Genomic DNA, 20,808 nt, shown 5'->3' on the forward strand with positions numbered 1-20,808 from the left:
TCACAACCTACGTACTTAGCCCGCATTCCAGGCATTCCGGACCAAGCTCTTTGTGTGACATAATGCAACACGAGGTTCATTATAATATACCACTGTCACAGCCACCCTGCATTTGGGGGGGGGGGGCACTTGAGTAGGCGCAGCCTTAGCATGGCAGATGCAGTATTTTATTCTGATAAATAAAGAATAAAACTTGTTCAGTTTCATTTCAAGAGTTCAGTCAGAAATGGAAAAACAAACAGCAGCGATTTCAAGTCAACAAAATCAAAACAAGGCCTAAATGCAAAGGATTGTTATTCCTTTCACTATGTTGATAACAGGAGATACAGTGTGCAGAACTGCTTTTACCAACAACATGTTCTTATCAAATAACCATTTTCCTTTATTCGTTACCACCAAGAGTCAAGAAGCTCTAAAACTGATTTATTTTCAGTGTACAATATTTTCTAAAAAAGTTCAAAAATGAAAAATTAGAGAAACATAAAAAGTAATAAAGAAAAAAAATCTGAAAACAAAAATGTAATTGTGTTCAACTTTCATTGTGCGATATTTTGATGGTTAGCCACTCTTGACACCCATGTCATCTTGCTCTCATAAGTTAAGTTGCTTTGTAGATACGGAATTGAAATTTAGCACACAGTTACAAGAAGGATGAATAAACAATATCTGAAAATGACATTATTTTGTTGTACCATCACAAAATGCGGTTCATTTTCTACATTTTCTACATGTAACCTTTTTATGGGACACCTTGTGCTATTTGTGCTACTCAGGATTTTGTGTGGGGTGTTTTAGCCACTTTTTGTTGCTGTTGCCGCCACTAAACAACCAATTCGTTTTTGTTAATTAAAAAATGGTCTATAAATGCCCAACACATAGGGCTACATGCTAGGATGGCTTTTACATTATATGCCTGGGGATTTGAGAGACAAAAACTTTTTGGCGTAAATTAAAATAAATATCACATCATATGATTCAAATAATATTCATATATCACAAAATTCTACTTGAATAAATATCACATTCATACTCAAATAATAAACATATGTGACACAATCTGGTCCACAATCTGGTCCACGGAGGCCAAAGGCGGCAAGTTTGAAATTGAGATAAATCATTTACAAAAACTTGAAAAATATATTACATTAATACTCAACTGATATTCATTGGCATGCAAGAGTACCAAATGTTCACACATTTTAATTCTTCAATGATACTCCACTAATAAGAGTAACATTATTCAAATAAATATCACATAAATAATGTTATTATTCAGATAATATATACATACAAAATTATATCACAAAATTTATATGCAAGAAGTACCAAGATACACACAGTATACTTCTGCAAAAGATTCCCAACTAACAACACGAGTAAGCGTTTGCTTATGATTAAGCTATACACACACTGTACAAAGACTACCTCAACACCAACCCACCTTCAAAGGGCATTTCATGATCCACAGCATCATCACCCCCCCCCCCACTTTTCTCAAAAAAAGTTGAGATTTTTATATCACTGGAAACCTCTGGCTACATGATGTTTATGTACAAAATATTTCTTGCAGATTAATTCGTTTGAATTACGTTCTGGTATACCAGAGCGAAATTACAACACATTGTCTATGGAGCAGTGTAATGCACATAATCATGCATTACTCGCAAATGCAAAATCAGAATCAACTGAAATTTTTGGAATAAGCTTTTTCTTGAATATCTGCTGGAAAATGTCATAAAAAGAGGATGCTAGGATCACCAAATACTCCTTTAAATGGACCCATTTGGTACACAACTATTTCTTGTTGATATGCTTCCGCTAAGTAACATCATTCGAAAGCATATTGTGGAACTCCAAATGTACACTGATGACACTCAAAGTTATGTTTTCATCTGCCCGCTCACACCCATTGGCATTGTTCACGCTGTTTGTAGAATTGAGGCTTATATCGCGGAAGTTCATGAGTGGATGGTAGCCAAGTTAAATGCGGAGAAGACGGAAGTGTTGTGATTTCCAGCATAAATTCCCAAGATTAATCTTTCCAGTATGAATGTTGCTGGTATTAATGTCACCATTAAATCGGACCCCATCACAAATCTGAAAAAATTATACTAAACTGAATAAGACTAGGATTTTGTTTTTTGCCTATCCAATATAGGCAAAAGACAAAATCCTATCTTTTATTTTGTAAATCAATTTGGCGATGTTAGGACATAACTGATTGACTGGTGTTTGATTGATTTCTCAATTGGATGTGCTCTTCTTGATCTCCATGTTTACAACATTGACATTGAACTTTGTCAAATAAAAACCCACCCAAGGTGTATAGGAAGGGATTGAGGGTAGAATTGATAGGCAGCACAAATGTTGCTATCCACGCATAAGCTGTAGGGCTGACTTCAACTGCACCAGCCTGGACAAGAATTGATAAAATCCCAATCGGTACCCAGCAGAAAAAATCTGTGAGGACAAGAAGAGACATTTTCATAGCCATGCGCATTTCTTCATGTGATCTTTGAGAACGTCCAGAGGCTCTGGTAGTTTTCCTAACAGTGTTAAAAATGGATGTGTAACAGAGGCCTACTACTAGGAAACAGACAAGGTTGAGACCAGTAAACATGGCAATTGATAGATACATGGACACCTTGCTGGAAACGTCTGTATCCTTTGATATGTATTCTTCAGATGTATAATTAACACTTAGAAATGTCATAGGAGAGACATGTTTTTTTTTATACAATTTGAACTTGGAAATGGGAAGGCCGACACAAACATCTGAAACTGCATAAATGTCGGACTTTCCGCCTGATAATATGAATGAGGTAATGGCGAAACTGACAGCTATAAGCCACAATATGGCCACCAGCACATAAGCTATTCTTGTACTCAACCGTCTGCCTCCAAATGGGTATTTGATGCCCAGAAACCTGTCTATGCTTATGAGGGTTATAATGAGAGCTGAAGCCTCACTGGATAACACAGATAAGGCTCCAGCAAATCTACATAACACACTTCTTCGCCAGAATTCAGAATTAGATGGGAAAAAATCTGTGTAGTACATGTCTGCTGATAGCAAAATGATAAGGTATATGCACATTGTGAGATCAGATATTGAAAGATATGTGATAAGAAGAAACTGGACCTTATTACTTCGATGCCGAGTAGCAAATCTGCTGTAAAGAGTATATATATATTTCCAAGAATGCCAAAGATACTCATAAACCACATGACAATTCGTAGGAAGTCAAAAGTCAATAAGCGTGTACATGTTAGGAACGGGGATGGTGGTTCTTTGGTTTCACACGGCAAAGATGATGCGTAACAGCATATTGCTGCTCTGGTGACAAACAAATTGACCGTTTCTTCCAAGTGTACTGTTCTTAAAGATGTACACTTTGATAGTACTGGAATTTGATTCAAATTATTTTCTGAAAGGTTTAAAAAACCTAATTGGTTCATGCTGTTGCATATATCTTCTGGAAGATAATGAAGCTGGTTATGATCTAGTCCTAGTTCATAAAGCGTTGTTTGATTTTGAAATGTGCCAGGGTGGAGAAAGGTTAGCATATTATGGGATAACAACAATGTTTGTAAGCTCTTCAATGATCCAAAGGCACTGGGTGCTATCTCATACAATGCATTGTTTTCCAGTTCTAATGTCTTTAGGTTTGCCAGTCCTTCAAACATGTCTGATGGTATCTCACGCAATGTATTGTTTTCCAGAACTAACCATCTCAGATTTGATAGTCCTTCAAACGCACCAGGCTGAATCTCACATATTTCATTGTTAGACAGGAATAAATACACCAGACTTTTCAGTTCTTTAAAAACACCAAGCTGTATCTCATGTAATACATTGTCTCGCAGGGACAAGAATACCAGGTTTGTCTGTCCTTCAAGTAAACCTGGTTGAATCTCATGTAATGTATTATTAGCCAGGTCTAATTCCTCTACACTTGTCAATCCTTCAAACACACCTGGCTGGATCTCTTGCAATGAATTGTTAGACAAATATAAACACTCCAGATTGATCAATCCTTCAAACACACCAGGTTGAATCTCTTGCAAGGAATTGTCAGACAAGTTTAATCGCTTCAGACTGGTCAATCCTCCAAACGCACCAGGCTGTATCTCATGCAGTACGTTGTTTTCCAGGTATAAATGTGTCAGATTTGTTAATCCTTCAAACACACCCGGTTGTATCTCGCACAGAAAATTGTTATCCAGATGTAATCTGTATAATGAGCCGGCAAACTGTGCAAATGCGCTGGGTTTAATACTATGCAAAGTACTTTTAGCCCAGCTAAGACTATGCCCTACGTCCAATGGATACAAAACTGGAATTGTAGACACACTTCCATCAGTGCAATTACTGCTTATGGTGGTATTATCCAGGGTACAGGTGCATTTAGTTTGGCATTCCATAAAACAATTTGTAGTTATCCAACCACCTGTTTTTTCACATGTAATTGTCTTATCACTGATCTGTCCCCTAACAGTCATCCATTGAGTACAAGTGAAAATCATGTACATGTATAACACTGCTGCTGATTGTATTAGGCATGGGATCCAACGGTGACAAGCGTATTGAGTCATGATGTTGCCGGTTCTGTTGCATATCAGAAAATGATATTTCATCCCCATTGCTTCATGTGTTATGAGCAAAGGTTTAATATTTCGATTAGTCAACCGTGATGAGCCATATGGAGATGTTGTCACTTCAGATTTGCATCACAGAATTATTATTTCAAGACATTATTGCTTCATGTGTTAGAAACATAAGTTTTAATGTTTCAAAATGTTAAGTTAAATCTTATCATCAATATCACAAAATTAGTATTTCAAAACATTGCTTCATGTGTTTAAACATAAATTTTAATATTTCAAAATGTTAAATTAAATCTTGTCATCGATATTTTTATTCTTCCATTTTTTATTGGAAATAAACTCACTGACCCCAAAAACGTTATGATGCAGATGGTTGGCTGTCTGGTTCTTTCACTTGTTTGTGGTTTGTTCACTGGGCGGAAGCAGTATCTAGTGGTGCTGGTGTACCACGCTGTTGTGACAAGATTGTGCTCTGAAGTTCATAAAATAACAACTTGTCGAAAGGTCAATTTAGACACAAGCGGAGCCTGACACTTTTTTCCCACATAGTTTTCTCATTCGTCAACTGTCTGGGTTGATGAATGAGGGCAGCAGTTTAGAGATGAGCCTATCTTTTAACCCCCTGAGCACTACCTGCCCATCTAACATTGCCTCTGATTGGTCAATTATGTGATATCTTCACTTTAATCACCAATCAAAATGGAGCTTTGCAAATAATTCACCCCAATTTTTTTGCATGGTGAAATTATTCTAACAATGTTACTGATTGGTCCAATTGATAATGAAAACTTCTTTTTGACCAATAGGCAGGTAGTTCTCATGGGGTTAAACCACATTGAGACTACCCTGACTAACCTTTCACACTGTTCTCTCAAAGATAATTGATTAATCAGTTATGTTATAGCCTTATGATATTTATTGCTTTGCAAGCTGCTGGCCATAGGGTTCAAACTCACTTTGAGACTACCCTGATTGTGAACCTTTCACACTGTTCTCTCAAAGATAATTGATTAATCAGTTATGTTATAGCCTTATGATATTTATTGCTTTGCAAGCTGCTGGCCATAGGGTTCAAACTCACTTTGAGACTACCCTGATTGTGAACCTTTCACACTGTTCTCTCAAAGATAATTGATTAATCAGTTATGTTATAGCCTTATGATATTTATTGCTTTGCAAGCTGCTGGCCATAGGGTTCAAACTCACTTTGAGACTACCCTGATTGTGAACCTTTCACACTGTTCTCTCAAAGATAATTGATTAATCAGTTATGTTATAGCCTTATGATATTTATTGCTTTGCAAGCTGCTGGCCATAGGGTTCAAACTCACTTTGAGACTACCCTGATTGTGAACCTTTCACACTGTTCTCTCAAAGATAATTGATTAATCAGTTATGTTATAGCCTTATGATATTTATTGCTTTGCAAGCTGCTGGCCATAGGGTTCAAACTCACTTTGAGACTACCCTGATTGTGAACCTTTCACACTGTTCTCTCAAAGATAATTGATTAATCAGTTATGTTATAGCCTTATGATATTTATTGCTTTGCAAGCTGCTGGCCATAGGGTTCAAACTCACTTTGAGACTACCCTGATTGTGAACCTTTCACACTGTTCTCTCAAAGATAATTGATTAATCAGTTATGTTATAGCCTTATGATATTTATTGCTTTGCAAGCTGCTGGCCATAGGGTTCAAACTCACTTTGAGACTACCCTGATTGTGAACCTTTCACACTGTTCTCTCAAAGATAATTGATTAATCAGTTATGTTATAGCCTTATGATATTTATTGCTTTGCAAGCTGCTGGCCATAGGGTTCAAACTCACTTTGAGACTACCCTGATTGTGAACCTTTCACACTGTTCTCTCAAAGATAATTGATTAATCAGTTATGTTATAGCCTTATGATATTTATTGCTTTGCAAGCTGCTGGCCATAGGGTTCAAACTCACTTTGAGACTACCCTGATTGTGAACCTTTCACACTGTTCTCTCAAAGATAATTGATTAATCAGTTATGTTATAGCCTTATGATATTTATTGCTTTGCAAGCTGCTGGCCATAGGGTTCAAACTCACTTTGAGACTACCCTGATTGTGAACCTTTCACACTGTTCTCTCAAAGATAATTGATTAATCAGTTATGTTATAGCCTTATGATATTTATTGCTTTGCAAGCTGCTGGCCATAGGGTTCAAACTCACTTTGAGACTACCCTGATTGTGAACCTTTCACACTGTTCTCTCAAAGATAATTGATTAATCAGTTATGTTATAGCCTTATGATATTTATTGCTTTGCAAGCTGCTGGCCATAGGGTTCAAACTCACTTTGAGACTACCCTGATTGTGAACCTTTCACACTGTTCTCTCAAAGATAATTGATTAATCAGTTATGTTATAGCCTTATGATATTTATTGCTTTGCAAGCTGCTGGCCATAGGGTTCAAACTCACTTTGAGACTACCCTGATTGTGAACCTTTCACACTGTTCTCTCAAAGATAATTGATTAATCAGTTATGTTATAGCCTTATGATATTTATTGCTTTGCAAGCTGCTGGCCATAGGGTTCAAACTCACTTTGAGACTACCCTGATTGTGAACCTTTCACACTGTTCTCTCAAAGATAATTGATTAATCAGTTATGTTATAGCCTTATGATATTTATTGCTTTGCAAGCTGCTGGCCATAGGGTTCAAACTCACTTTGAGACTACCCTGATTGTGAACCTTTCACACTGTTCTCTCAAAGATAATTGATTAATCAGTTATGTTATAGCCTTATGATATTTATTGCTTTGCAAGCTGCTGGCCATAGGGTTCAAACTCACTTTGAGACTACCCTGATTGTGAACCTTTCACACTGTTCTCTCAAAGATAATTGATTAATCAGTTATGTTATAGCCATGTGATATTTAATATTGCTTTGCAAGCTGCTGGCCATAGGGTTCAACATAAAAAGTTCTTGTTTTGAGATGTTTTATCCTGAGACTAGAATACCTAGTCTCAGGTTTTCTCAATATATCAAAAGCTATCTCAAGAACCACTGAACCAATACAGAGATTGTTTGTACTCATTTTAATGCATTTCCCATGCTGATTCCAAATATGGGCATGATATTGTATAATTCTGAAATTTATGAATTTTTAAAGAAAATTGGTAATTTGTCGTCTGCAGTCAACACCTGTGTGGAGAGTGTTAATATAATGTTGTAATAAGTATGTAACAAGACCTGACTACATGATCAAGTTCAGTAATTGTATACAGTTATTGGTAGGAAATATATCTGGTCGTAATTACATAATTTTTTATTAGAAAATTAATCGAGGTGGAAAGGAAAATTCGCACTTTGCTGTACAAAAATACTCTCACACCATGTCTTTCTGTCTGTTTGTCTTTCTCAAATTGAAGTTTTAATAAATCATGTCATTACTTTTTTTTACCCTGTAGGACTGTGACAAGATGTTGCTGAGAGATTTAGTACTGAAGCTGAGACCTGTTCTGTATTTGCCAGGGGACTACATCTGCAGGAAGGTAAGGGCATGGTCAATATTAACATTTGCAGGAAGGTAAGGGCATGGTCAATATTAAGGCCGAACCTATAATTGGATCAGTGAAAAAAATATAGTGCTTTTTATTTCTTTTTGTTATTTTTTTTTAACGATTTTTACCTAGAGCACTTGCTAGGATCATTATAATTTTGTATCCAAAATGAGCAAAATTATATATAACTATGAACTTAGGATCACTTCCGGTTAATTTCCGGAATTTTAATTTTCGCCAATACCAACGCCAATATCGATCGTGTGTGGACAGTAGTAAGTTTACTTTCACAAGATAGCATGGAAATTGTTTTCTATTTTAAGCGGAGTTAGGAGCCATTTATTTAATTCAATTTTTCCAAAAAACTTGAGGCGTTTATTAGAGGAGGAGGCGTTTTTAGAGGATATACGGTACGTATATTAGGCGCTAATTTGGTTGAATATAGTATGTATTTCAGATTGAATCTAATAATTATATTTCATACAGGGAGAAGTCGGTAATGTAGTCATACAATTTTTAAGATTGAATGTAATAATTGTTTTCCATACAGGGAGAAGTTGGAAAGGAGATGTACATCATTAAAAGTGGATGTGTTCAAGTACTCGGTGGGGAAAATAATCGGACGGTACTGGCAACACTGCAGAGTGGAAGCTACTTTGGTGAGATAAGGTCAGTCTCAGTGATGATCAGGTTATGGTCAGGGTTGCCAAACCAGCAATTTTGTAGCCCAAGTGGGCTACTTTTGATGATTTTCCCTCAAAATGTGACCGCTACTGTTTAATAGAAACCAATAAATTAAAACAAAAATAGGGGACATTTTTACATTGGCCTCCACAAATACATGTAATTTCCCATACCATAGAAACCTATGGTTACGAGAAAAATTTGGTGACTCTTCAGTTATTTGATGTGCAATTGCCTGTACAATGTATATATTTATTTCAACATTTTAATGTCTGTGATGTTAATTTTCCTTTAAAAGAAAATTGGATTTGTTCTTATATGATTGGTTTATTGTTTTGGGTCCAAATTAATATAATGATATTAAAAAATACATAATAGATATTGCTCTATTATTGGGGAGGCCATGGCAGCCCCACTTTCTAATACCCTGTGTAGTTGAACATAGTTGTGGAAGATTCTTGTAATGTGTACTCTCTAGGCTATACATAACAAACTTATTCCAAAAATGTCAAGATCTTAATTCTAGGCGAAATCACTGATTTCCCTTTAAAGAATAGATAGCTTATTGATTTGTTTTCATTCAACATTTTGTTTAATTTTTACAGCTTGTTGAGCATAGTGGATGTGAAAAATTGTTTTGCAGTTTACAGGGTCAGAATTTTGTTTCACAGAGTGAGAATCAATCTTGATTCTTGCCAAATAAATCTGCAGGAATTATTTGATTCTTGCAGATCAACTTCTGTGTAAACCACAAAAGTTTGTGAGAATCAACCTTGATTCACGAAAATCTGTTTACGATAGTCTTTGCGAGAATCAATTCTAGGATTCTGGCCAAAATTCTGACCCTGGTTTATATGTACCTTCAGGGCTACCCAAACTTGTGTCAATTCACAAGAAAATAAAGTTAGTGGCATAACAGAAAAGAATCACCCTTTGAATTGTTTTGATATATTTCATATACCCTTACAGCTTGTTGAGCGTAGGCTCAGGAAATCGTCGTACAGCTGACGTATACTCTCCAGGCTACGCCAACTTGTTCCTGCTTGACAAGAAGACATTGCAGGAGGTTATTGTCAACTACCCAGATGCTCAAGAGAGTCTGAAGAAGAAAGCAAGGTGAGTGAATGTTTATATACACACCTCCAAAAATGAAAGTGCCCACTTGCTCAAGAGTGTTTGAAGAAGAAATGAAAAACGGAACTATTCAAATCTTTATAATTTCAGGAGGAATGATGCCAAAAAACATTGGTTCCACTAATGTAGGAATTAGGGGTTCATTCATATATTTTCATGACTAAACGGTTGTTTATGCCCGAGGGGCCGCTTATGCCCGAGGGCATAAACAACCGCTTAGTCATGAAAAATATATGAATGAACCCTGCTCATACATACCAGAACATTTTGTGATTCTTATTTCATCAAAATAATGACAAAGATAACAAGGAACATCATAAAAAGCGATGAATTTCCTTCGTTTTCTTTACCCCGAGATCGCACATCCGGGCCACCGGGCATAAACGCTGTTTATGCCCGGCTCTCGACCAATCACGCGCGCCGTTATATAGCGAGTATGTATGAATATAAAATCCCAAACCCATAGTGCCATGACTACCTACCCTGCAGCTGTTAATCACCATGCAAAATCGTGTATCTTGCCCTTAGTTTAAATAATCATGTTTAATCAGTGATAAAATATCAATTTTAGTGTCCTAATACAAGTGCAAAATATGCTAATCTATGCAAAGTTATGTAAATTTCTGTCCATAATATTTTTTAAGCTGTTGAAAACTCTTATTACAATATATGTGCACTTTTCCTTTAATCGCAGGGAAATTCTGAAGAAGAACCAGGCAACTGAAAACCAAAACAAGAAACGTCGCGGTAAATCATTGATCGCAGAATCTATACTCAAGACTCATGGCCAAGAGAAAAACCCTAGTAAATTCTTCAGCACTGTACTGGCAGCCGCTCGCAATCAGAAGATCAGCTCTACCATCTTGAAGGGTTCTTTCCGGAATAGTATGGGTTCGGCAGGATCGCTGGCCAAATTTTCAGCGTCAGATTTCTCGTCGGATGATGAGCTGTTGAATAATCCTCCAAGGAAACGTAAATGTGAGTAATAATCAAGGAGGTTAGATGAGGAGAGTGTGGACTTTGCCATGTATATGAGAACAGGGTTCATCTTATCAAAAGGAAGCTTTTTGTTTTCTCTCATATGCTCAGTAGACTTTCTAGTCTGAAATAGTATTTAAATTTTTATGCCTCCACCGCGAGGCATACTGTTTTTGCACTGTCCGTCCTTCCGTGCTTCCGTCCGTCCGGATGCTGTATCTCGGGCATGGATGGGCGGATTGACTTCAGATTTTCAGGATAGGTGGGTCATGGTCAAAAACTATGGATACTTTTTTTTGGGTGAGGTTCAAGGTCATATACTGAGGTCAAAGGTCATTTGAGGTCGAACAAGGTAAACTTGTAAATTGGGTCTCATATGAACAGTTCAAATCCTATTGCAACCATTATTATGTTTTGATGAATCCAAGTGTGTGAAAATATTGAATCCAACACATAATAATGATAAAATTGGATGCTTTACGCCCAATATTTATTGGTCTCGCTATGAGTTTTAAAATATTGGACTCGACTATGTCTCGTCCAATATTTAAAAACTCACAGCTCGACCAATAAATATGGGCTTAATCGATCCAATTTTATATCAAACTTGAGTCATAGCTGCACTTTGTGAACCCTCATATATTGGTGGTGATATCAGGTCATATACTGAGGTCAAAGGTCATTTGAGGTCAACTTATTATTTTGAGACTTTTGGTTAAAATTTGGTCTCATATGAACAGTTTAAATCCTAATGCAACCAATCTTGGGTCATAGCTACACTATGGAAACCCTCATTATTTATTTATGGGGGGGGGACCTTTTTATACTTTGATGCATGTAGTCCTACAGGGGGGCCCATTTTCCTTATTTACCTCTTTTCTCAGAGACTAGGGGTTGCATGTTCCTCAAACTTGGTGGGTAAGTGCATCTTGACCCCATGCAGAACAAGTTTGTATTGGTTAGTGGGTCAAGGTCACATTAGGTCATCCAGGGGTCATATGAGGTCAAATTAGCAAAAACTGTCGTATGGGCATGAAACTTGGTAGGTACATTCAACATTTAGAACCAAATTTTTGGAAGGTAATTTTGGGGTCATCTGGGGTCACCCAGGGGTCATCTGAGGTCAAATTAGTAAAACTGTTGCATGGGCATGAAATTTGGTGGGTACAGTCAACATTTAAAGCTAAATTTTTGGAAGGTCATTTCAGGGTCATCAGAGGTCATCCACGGATCATCTGAGGTCAAATTAGAACAAACTGTCGTATGGGCAGGAAACTTGGTGGGAACAGTCAATATATAGAGCCAAATTTTTGGAAGGTCTTTTGGGGTCACCAGGGTCATCTGAGGTCAAATTAGTAAAACTGTTGTATGGGCATAAAACTTGGTGGGTACAGTCACCATCAGCCAGGTAATCATGACAGCCGAGTCATCCAGGTGTCACCTGATGTTAAATTCAGTCTGCCCTTGAGGCTTGAAACTTGGTATCAACTTTTGAGTGCCACATTGCTCCCTTTGGTGGAGGCATCACGGTCGACGCTGTGCGTCGAAAACCGCGACATCCAAGAACCGCGGTCCATCTAGTTATTTTTGAAAAATGGCCGAAACAAAGTTTTATACTGTTTTTGGATGCTGGAGTACTCAAGCCCAAAGACCACATAAAGACTCTTTGCTTTCTGCTTTTTTTGTTGTTGTTACAAACAGTAAAATCAACTTTAGTATTGATAAGAAGATCTTTGCATTACAATTATGTTTGTATGTGTCTGTTTGTATGCAGTTAAGAGAAAGAAGAGCAGACGTAGAAGCAAGTCGGCAGTTCCTATGAGCACAAACGCTGATATCCATGCTGCTGATGACAGCGACGCATTATCAGCAGCGGAGAAGGGTGTATATGACAACAAAGGGTACCTTAGTACAGACGCATCATTTAATGTGGATGAAAAGAAGTTGACGACACAATCAACTGAAGAGGCTATAGCTGATATAATGACAGATTCAGGTATGTCTTTATTTGTTTATTTGTTTGTTTGTATGTTTGTTAGTATAGACAGGCACAATCAACTAAAGAAGTTACAGCTGATATATTGACAGAATCAGGTAATTGTTATTGATTGATTGATTGATTACTGTTTGTTTACTTGAGTGATTATTATTTGATTGATTGTTCGATCGATTGATTGTTTGTTTACTCGAGTGATTAATTGTTTGATTGATTGATTGAATGATTGATTGATCAATTTTTCACAATACCCTCAAATTTAGTGATGCGCAATTATGACCTTCAAAAAATGAGTATGGGCCAAATGAGTAAGAGTAAAATTAGAGAAAATGGGAATTGGTAATAGAATGTACCTGTATATGGACAAAATTAAACAAAAAGGACAAATTGTTTTTGTGTTGTTACCCCTAAATTGTGCACCATTGGATAAAAAAGTTCAACTTTGAATGTAAATAGTGCACTTTTTTATGTTGCACAAACTCAGGGCAAATGTCAAAAGGTTGACTTTCGCCAAAAGCTGAGGACATCTTGTGATACCCAAAGATTACTACAAACTATTTGCCAACAGCCAAAGTCCCTGTGCTTTGTATGCTGTGAATTCTCACATATTCATGAGGGCCAATTGTTCGATCATTCGTGTCTAACAATCACATATTCACGTCAGTGTTGTGTGCTTATATGCGATAGCAATGGTATGTGTGTGTCCCACTTCATGGAATGATCGGCCCTCATTAACAGAGTGATACTGGGGCTTTACCTGTTTGCGAATAGTCTGTGGTGTTAACCTAACTTGCAGCCAATCAGCAAGTAATATTCATAAACCTAACTTGTAGCCAATCAGCAGATAATATTTATAAAGCTAACTTGCAGCCAATCAGCAGATAATATTTATAAAGCTAACTTGCAGCCAATCAGCAGGTAGTATTCATAAACCTAACTTGTAGCCAATCAGCAGATAATATTTATAAAGCTAACTTGCAGCCAATCAGCAGATAATATTTATAAAGCTAACTTGCAGCCAATCAGCAGGTAGTATTCATAAACCTAACTTGCAGCCAATCAGCAGATAATATTTATAAAGCTAACTCGCAGCCAATCAGCAGGTAGTATTCATAAACCTAACTTGTAGCCAATCAGCAGATAATATTTATAAAGCTAACTTGCAGCCAATCAGCAGATAATATTTATAAAGCTAACTTGCAGCCAATCAGCAGGTAGTATTCATAAACCTAACTTGCAGCCAATCAGCAGATAATATTTATAAAGCTAACTCGCAGCCAATCAGCAGGTAGTATTCATAAACCTAACTTGCAGCCAATCAGCAGATAATATTTATAAAGCTAACTTGCAGCCAATCAGCAGGTAGTATTCATAAACCTAGCTTGTAGCCAATCAGCAGGTAGTATTTATAAACCTAACTTGCAGCCAATCAGCAGATAATATTTATAAACCTAACTTGTAGCCAATCAGCAGGTAGTATTCATAAACCTAACTTACAGCCAATCAGCAGGTAGTATTTATAAACCTAACTTGCAGCCAATCAGCAGGTAGTATTTACAAACCTAACTTGCAGCCAATCAGCAGGTAGTATTCATAAACCTAACTTACAGCCAATCAGCAGGTAGTATTTATAAACCTAACTTGCAGCCAATCAGCAGGTAGTATTTATAAACCTAACTTGCAGCCAATCAGCAGGTAGTATTTACAAACCTAACTTGCAGCCAATCAGCAGGTAGTATTCATAAACCTAACTTACAGCCAATCAGCAGGTAGTATTTATAAACCTAACTTGCAGCCAATCAGCAGATAGCATTCATAACCGTATCAGCAGGTATCATTCATAAACCTAACTTGCAGCCAATCAGCAGGTAGCATTCATAAACCTAACTTGCAGCCAATCAGCAGATAGTATTGGTAAACCTAAAATGTTGTGTTGATTTCTTTTCCTTTTCAGAATCCAAAAAAGAAACCAGTGAAACTGATCAAAAAGATAAGAAATCAATGCTTCAAAAACAAATCTGTGTGGATGAAACTGAAGTAGATGATGAGGGTAACAAGTCCAAACTTACACCTCTAGAGCAGTTCTCATTTGATGATCCAGGTAAGAATATGGGAGAAGATAACCTCAATGGGTAATTCCATTTCAAATACACACTACCCCTGTGGAAGATTTTGGAAATATCTGCCACAGGGGGAGTATGAATTTCAGATGGAATGAGCACATTAGGCAGTTTCGTTTGAATTTCATGCACCCTCTGAGAAAGATTGAACCTGCGGTTTTGAAACCCGACCCCTTGGGTGCTAGATACGTGGACAGCCATACCTTGCCACAGAGGATTGCCTTGGTCAGCCAAGATTTCCGTCACCATATGTGCCTTGGCATGATGACACAATCACATCCCGTGGAATACTTGCGCTCGTAGTTTTTTTTCTGTTGTAGCTTTTTGTGACTTTTGGTCACATTAGGGTTAATGCGCATCAATCAATATGTATTTCCATGTGCTGTGTGGATGAGACTGAAGTAGATGATGTGGGTAACAAGTCCAAACTTATGCCCCTAGAGCAGTTCTAATAATGCACATATGTGTGTACTTTCATGTGGTGCTCTGCATCAAAATGGGTTGTTTATGATACTGCTTTGTACTATGAAGTCGTACAAGCAATAATCTGTTGGCCTTCTTTCTTATTAGGTTATTCCAGTTGCAATCCATACGTGCCATATGGAAGACACGGCCTTAATCTCCCACACAGGGAGTGTGAATTTCAAATGCGATTACCTGAAATCTACACCACCTGTGTGGGAGGTTAATGTCATATTTTCCGTAAGGGGTGTGTGGATTTCAACAAGAATAACCCATTTCTAATTTCCATCTTTCTCTCTTTTTTCCTCCACAGGATGGAGTAGCAGGGATGAAGATAAATCAGATGGTTTACTGTCTGGTCGTCAGTTCACGTTTGATGAGCGAGACGAAGAATCCGATATGTCACATCCACTAAAACAATTTACGTTTGATGAGATGGATGAAATGATAAGAGAAGAAACCGACGATCAGGTAATTATTACTTTCCAAATCATTTCAACATTTCCTTGGACTTTATCTTGAATTGCCATGGTCTGGGGAGGGTATTGTAAGTTGCACACCAATTTACTAACATTTTTGGGGGGACCATATGATTTTCGATGGATGACGCTCTAGTGTAATATCAGCTGCTGCATCTGTCGCAGTGACAAAGTGCAGGGTCCGAATTTTGGCTCGCAAAGATTCTCGTAAATTTATTCGGCAAGAATCAAGATTAACTCTGGCACTGTGAAATGAAATTTTGACCCTGAAGCGCCCTCAAGATGTTCGACTATAAAATAGTAGTCTTTAGGCTGACTAATGTTGTGTAGGCTAGTTGGCCAGTGATGGTGAGTTATAGTTTCCCGGGTATTGTCATGTGATGAGAGACGTCATGAAATCCTTTGGTTGTACTTTACTCTCAGGTTCCTCCTCTGAAGCAGTTTACATTTGATGAAATGGACGAATTGGAAGACTTGGCTATTCCACCACTCCGTCAGTTTACATTTGATGATAGTGAAGATAGGTGAGTGGATGGGTACCATGAGGCTATTCCATTTATAATCCATACACCCCCTATGGAAGGCATGACCTTAATCTTCAACACAGGGAGTGTAAATTTCAAATAGAGTTACCTGATGAATGGGTGATTTCATTTGAATCTAAACCCTTTGTGTGGGAGATAATAAAGTCATGTCTTCTGTATGGATTTCATCTGGAAGAGCTATCTGGATGGCTTGCCCCGCTGCCCGAGATAACCAAAATTGGACGCACAGCAACCAAAAACACAAACTGGATTTAAAATGACAGATATGATTAAAATTATGCACTTTTATTTATGATATTCAATAAAACAAAATATGCGAATCGTGAACTTCCAAGAAAGAGTCAAAATTTTGGTATCTGAAAAAACTACAAATTTTGTTGTTGACCCTATAAAATAGTAGTCCTGACAGATGTTTAGGTTGGATTCTATAAGCCTGAATGTGCCTAAATCTAGTGGGTATAATAACCCATCTATTGTTCACTACAGTGTTCTATGGGGCTTTCATATGCACAGTTTTTAAATTAATGGTGGTCAAGGCCATTCAATCAAGATGAAAACTCCCTGTGATGAAATTGGGCTATTCCAGTTGAAATCCATACTTGGTCAAGGCCATTCAATCAAGATGAAAACTCCCTGTGATGAAATTGGGCTATTCCAGTTGAAATCCATACACACTTTATGGAAGACATGACTTTAATCTCCCACACATGGGGTGTGCCTTTCCAATTGGAGTCACCCATTCAGGTAATCCCATTGAGGAAGATTAAGGTCATTTCTTCCTGGTGGTGTAGGAATTTCAACTGGCATCCCAATTGGATCATCCTTTAACTTCATACTGTCATTTTATGAAATTTGTATATTTTGTTCTTATTTATCTTTTTTTTTTGTCATTTTTATACAGTGATACTGAAATTGAGCATCATGTGAGGAGGATGAGCAGCAAAGATTCAGGGAGGCCATCTCAACCTGACTCAAACGATTTCTCAATACCCAAGGAAACGGAAGAAGAAAGCGACAGTAACTCGTCAAAAGATGGCACTCAAGAGGATGATGAAAAACGCACCAGTAGACCAAAGATAAGCTACCCGCATGCAGAGCGCATACGCGCCCGACAGAGGCGCAGCAGAGGTGCGAAACCCGTAAGGGTAGCGTAAAAGAGCCTGCGTAGCAAGAAGGACAGTTTGGGTAAAAAAGCATGAGGAAGTTTAGAAGTTTGGACGAGTCGAGGGATGCGGATGCCATCGCAGGATTTAAGTTTGAGTTTTCGATCACGGATGATGATAAGAAGGAGGAACAGAAGCGAGAAAGACGAAAGCAAGAATATGATTCAAGCGATGCGGATAAAAGCGAGACAAGCGACACAAAACCACGACGAAGGATCGGGATGAGTAGAAGACTGCCTCCGATATCGTTGGACACGTTACCAAGCGAATCGGTCGAGGAGAAAGAACAAGATGAGGAGAAAGAACAAGATGAGGGAAGGAAACAGAAGAGGAGGAGGAGGATGTTGGGGAAGACAAGACTGATAAAGGAAACAAGAAGTAGAAATAACCACAGCAGAGCGAACATATCTTCCATCATGCTTTGCGAAAATTCTAGTGATATAGTCACGTGACCTTTCAGTTGCATTGTAGCCACGATGGAGAACAGACCTCAAGCACGGTTACAATGACCGATGCTGTAGGTCTATGCACGGTACATGGTACCAATTATGTCCCCCGTCCTTCCTGCGACCATCATCACCCATAGTCGGCGCTGAGTTTTGGTGATCACAGATTCAAAATTTTATGAATTGAATAGACTGTAATATGAATTATCTGTGTTGATTTCAGCATAGACATTTAGTTGTTTTTGATGTGTTAATAGGGCAAGGATGTTGAAATAAATGAGGGGCAATTTTGATACGGTGACCTGCTTTATATTATATAATTCATGTAGTTAATATGTGTGTGTGGGTACGTACGTGTACACCGGTAGTGATATCGACTTTAGATAAACAAGATACACACGATTTGTAATGAAACATGTTGGTGCAATTCTTCCTCTGTATTGTGTTTCACAGATGACGAATTTCAAAGAAAATCCCAGTAAATTGATTGAGATTTACTGTATTGGCTGTTTCCATTTCACATTGATATTACTGTGATATGCTGTGTTACACAATGTACATGCACATATACTAAGTATTCCGTATGTTATTCCAGCCAAACTTCCACAGCTAGCTGTCCAGCGTTGATGCCATAATAACATATTTAATTGCACATCCCATGTGCTTCGTAATTCCATCTCTTCTACTGCTGGCTTGATTCCGCTCACACCGCACAAACCACAGTGAGCAGATCAAACTGACTGCGGAAGAGACCGACATTGGAAAAACCCGTTATAATATTTAGCTGGTATCCGTGGACTTTTTTTTTGGTCTAATAATGCTTTAATATGGTGCTCTCTTACATTGAAAAGCGTTATGGTACCCAGTTTAATATGAGGATCAATAATATGAAGAAAAAACTAAGTACGTTACAGTACGAAGTACGCAGCCTCTAAAATATGGGCAACTCGTGTAGGTCTTCAATGGCAGGTTCCATGCGGGATCTACGCACATAGGCTGCATGGGAAGGTACGTTTTTCTGCTGTGAGAAATAACCAAAGATATGAAAGCATTGGGCTGTTCCATTTAAAATCCACATTCCCCCTATGGAAGACATGACCTGAATCACCCACACAGGGGTTGTAGATATCAAATGGAATCACCCATTCAGGTAACCTCATTTGAAATTCACACTCCCTGTGTGGAAAATTAAGGACATGCCTTCCATAGGGGTGTATGGATTTCAAATGGAATAGCCCATTGCTGAAACGGTAAATAGTAGCCAATTGAATGTATGTTATGTCTAAATCAGGCAATCACATGGATCTAGCCCTAGTTTTCTCCTGGGAGGGGCTACATTATTCTTTATAGCTGTTATAATAGTTTGTTCAACTCAGAAGTAGATCGAATTGCTAAATGAAGGCCATAGCTACACATATGAGCTCATGAACCCTGGCTACTTAAAGTCCGATTCAGACTCCACATCGCAGCGCGATGCGATGCTTTGAAAACTTAAATCTGAGCTGAGTTTTTACAAGCTCGGCAGTGAAAATTGTCATCGCGCTGTGTCAATTTTGTCTGCGATGAAAGTTGAACTTTGTAACGTCAGAGCGGCGCCGCACCCATGTTGACTTGAATTCAACTCCTAGCGATCTGCCGCTTTGTGCAAAGCGATGGAGTGATTGATGTATCAACTTGCCGCTGGTCACGCCTAGCATTTCTGGTGCAACTGCACAGTGAAGCAAAATCGTCATCAAAGCGGCAAGTGGCAGGAAAGTATGAAACCAGCATTAAAAGAGGAGTACAGGGATGTGTTGCTGAGAAGCAAGCCTTAAATAACAGGAGCTTGGAGCAAATTTGTACTTGTAAAGCCATTGATTGCTCCTGATGATCATTGTAAAATTCACATGGACCAGGGGCGATTTTCTAAAACAAATTGCTCCTGGTTAGTTTTGCACTTGATGCAGTAGTGCTGGTATGCTGTATTGTACATGCAGAAACGGGTTTACTCTTTGAAAATTGCTCCTGGTTCTTGTAAAATCCCAGTGAACCAGGAGCAATGTTCAACAACAAATTGCTCCTGGTTCCAGACCGCTTATTTCAAGGCTTGCTGAGAAAGTGGCATTTTCAGCTCGCATGTATTCTTATTTTTATCCATTGTTTTTACCAATTAAGCTTCATTTTGAATAGAAATCATTTCATTCAAAGTCCTTACCATAACATTAGAGGTATATTTTGGGATCTTTTCTCCTATCAAATTTAGTATATTGTCAGTGTGCAGAATCCTTGCTACATATCCCCACCCTAAAGATTGCCCTCCTGGACCAGAGGGAATCCTGCACAAATTTATTACATTTCACCTTGATTTTTTCATGTGCAATTTGTGACAACATTGACTGTAGAAACTTGCAAATTTTTTCAATTTCAGCCAAAGTTGATCTTGAATTAGAATAGAATGAACAAAAATTGTTTTTGTGCAATGTGTTTTTATAAAGTGCAATATACAGTGAACAAATTTGTGGAAAAATTGGACATTGGTCATATTACATTATGTATTTATTAATCGAACAAAAATATTAAGTATCATCACATTATGTAAAAAATAGATTATATTTTCACATAAACTTGAAAAATATACTATTGTAGAATTTGCTATGATGCTTGATTAAGA

At 37.8% G+C, this 20,808-nt stretch overlaps 1 protein-coding gene across 1 annotated transcript in view; it reads left to right on the forward strand.

The window, feature by feature from the left end:
• The window catches only part of LOC140144564 (cyclic nucleotide-gated channel beta-1-like), a 46,141-nt gene extending 28,336 nt beyond the window's left edge, over positions 1-17,805 (forward strand). The window contains exons 16-24 of the mRNA XM_072166385.1: positions 8,059-8,142; positions 8,702-8,820; positions 9,805-9,951; positions 10,664-10,947; positions 12,722-12,943; positions 14,898-15,044; positions 15,839-15,996; positions 16,428-16,528; positions 17,451-17,805. Coding sequence (XP_072022486.1) covers positions 8,059-8,142; positions 8,702-8,820; positions 9,805-9,951; positions 10,664-10,947; positions 12,722-12,943; positions 14,898-15,044; positions 15,839-15,996; positions 16,428-16,528; positions 17,451-17,703 — 1,515 coding nt within the window. The 3' untranslated portion in view covers positions 17,704-17,805. The remainder of the gene's footprint in view (positions 1-8,058; positions 8,143-8,701; positions 8,821-9,804; positions 9,952-10,663; positions 10,948-12,721; positions 12,944-14,897; positions 15,045-15,838; positions 15,997-16,427; positions 16,529-17,450) is intronic.
• The last annotated feature ends 3,003 nt before the right edge of the window (positions 17,806-20,808 follow it).

Source organism: Amphiura filiformis, chromosome 2 (assembly GCF_039555335.1).
Source record: "Amphiura filiformis chromosome 2, Afil_fr2py, whole genome shotgun sequence".
Lineage (NCBI taxonomy): Eukaryota > Metazoa > Echinodermata > Ophiuroidea > Amphilepidida > Amphiuridae > Amphiura > Amphiura filiformis.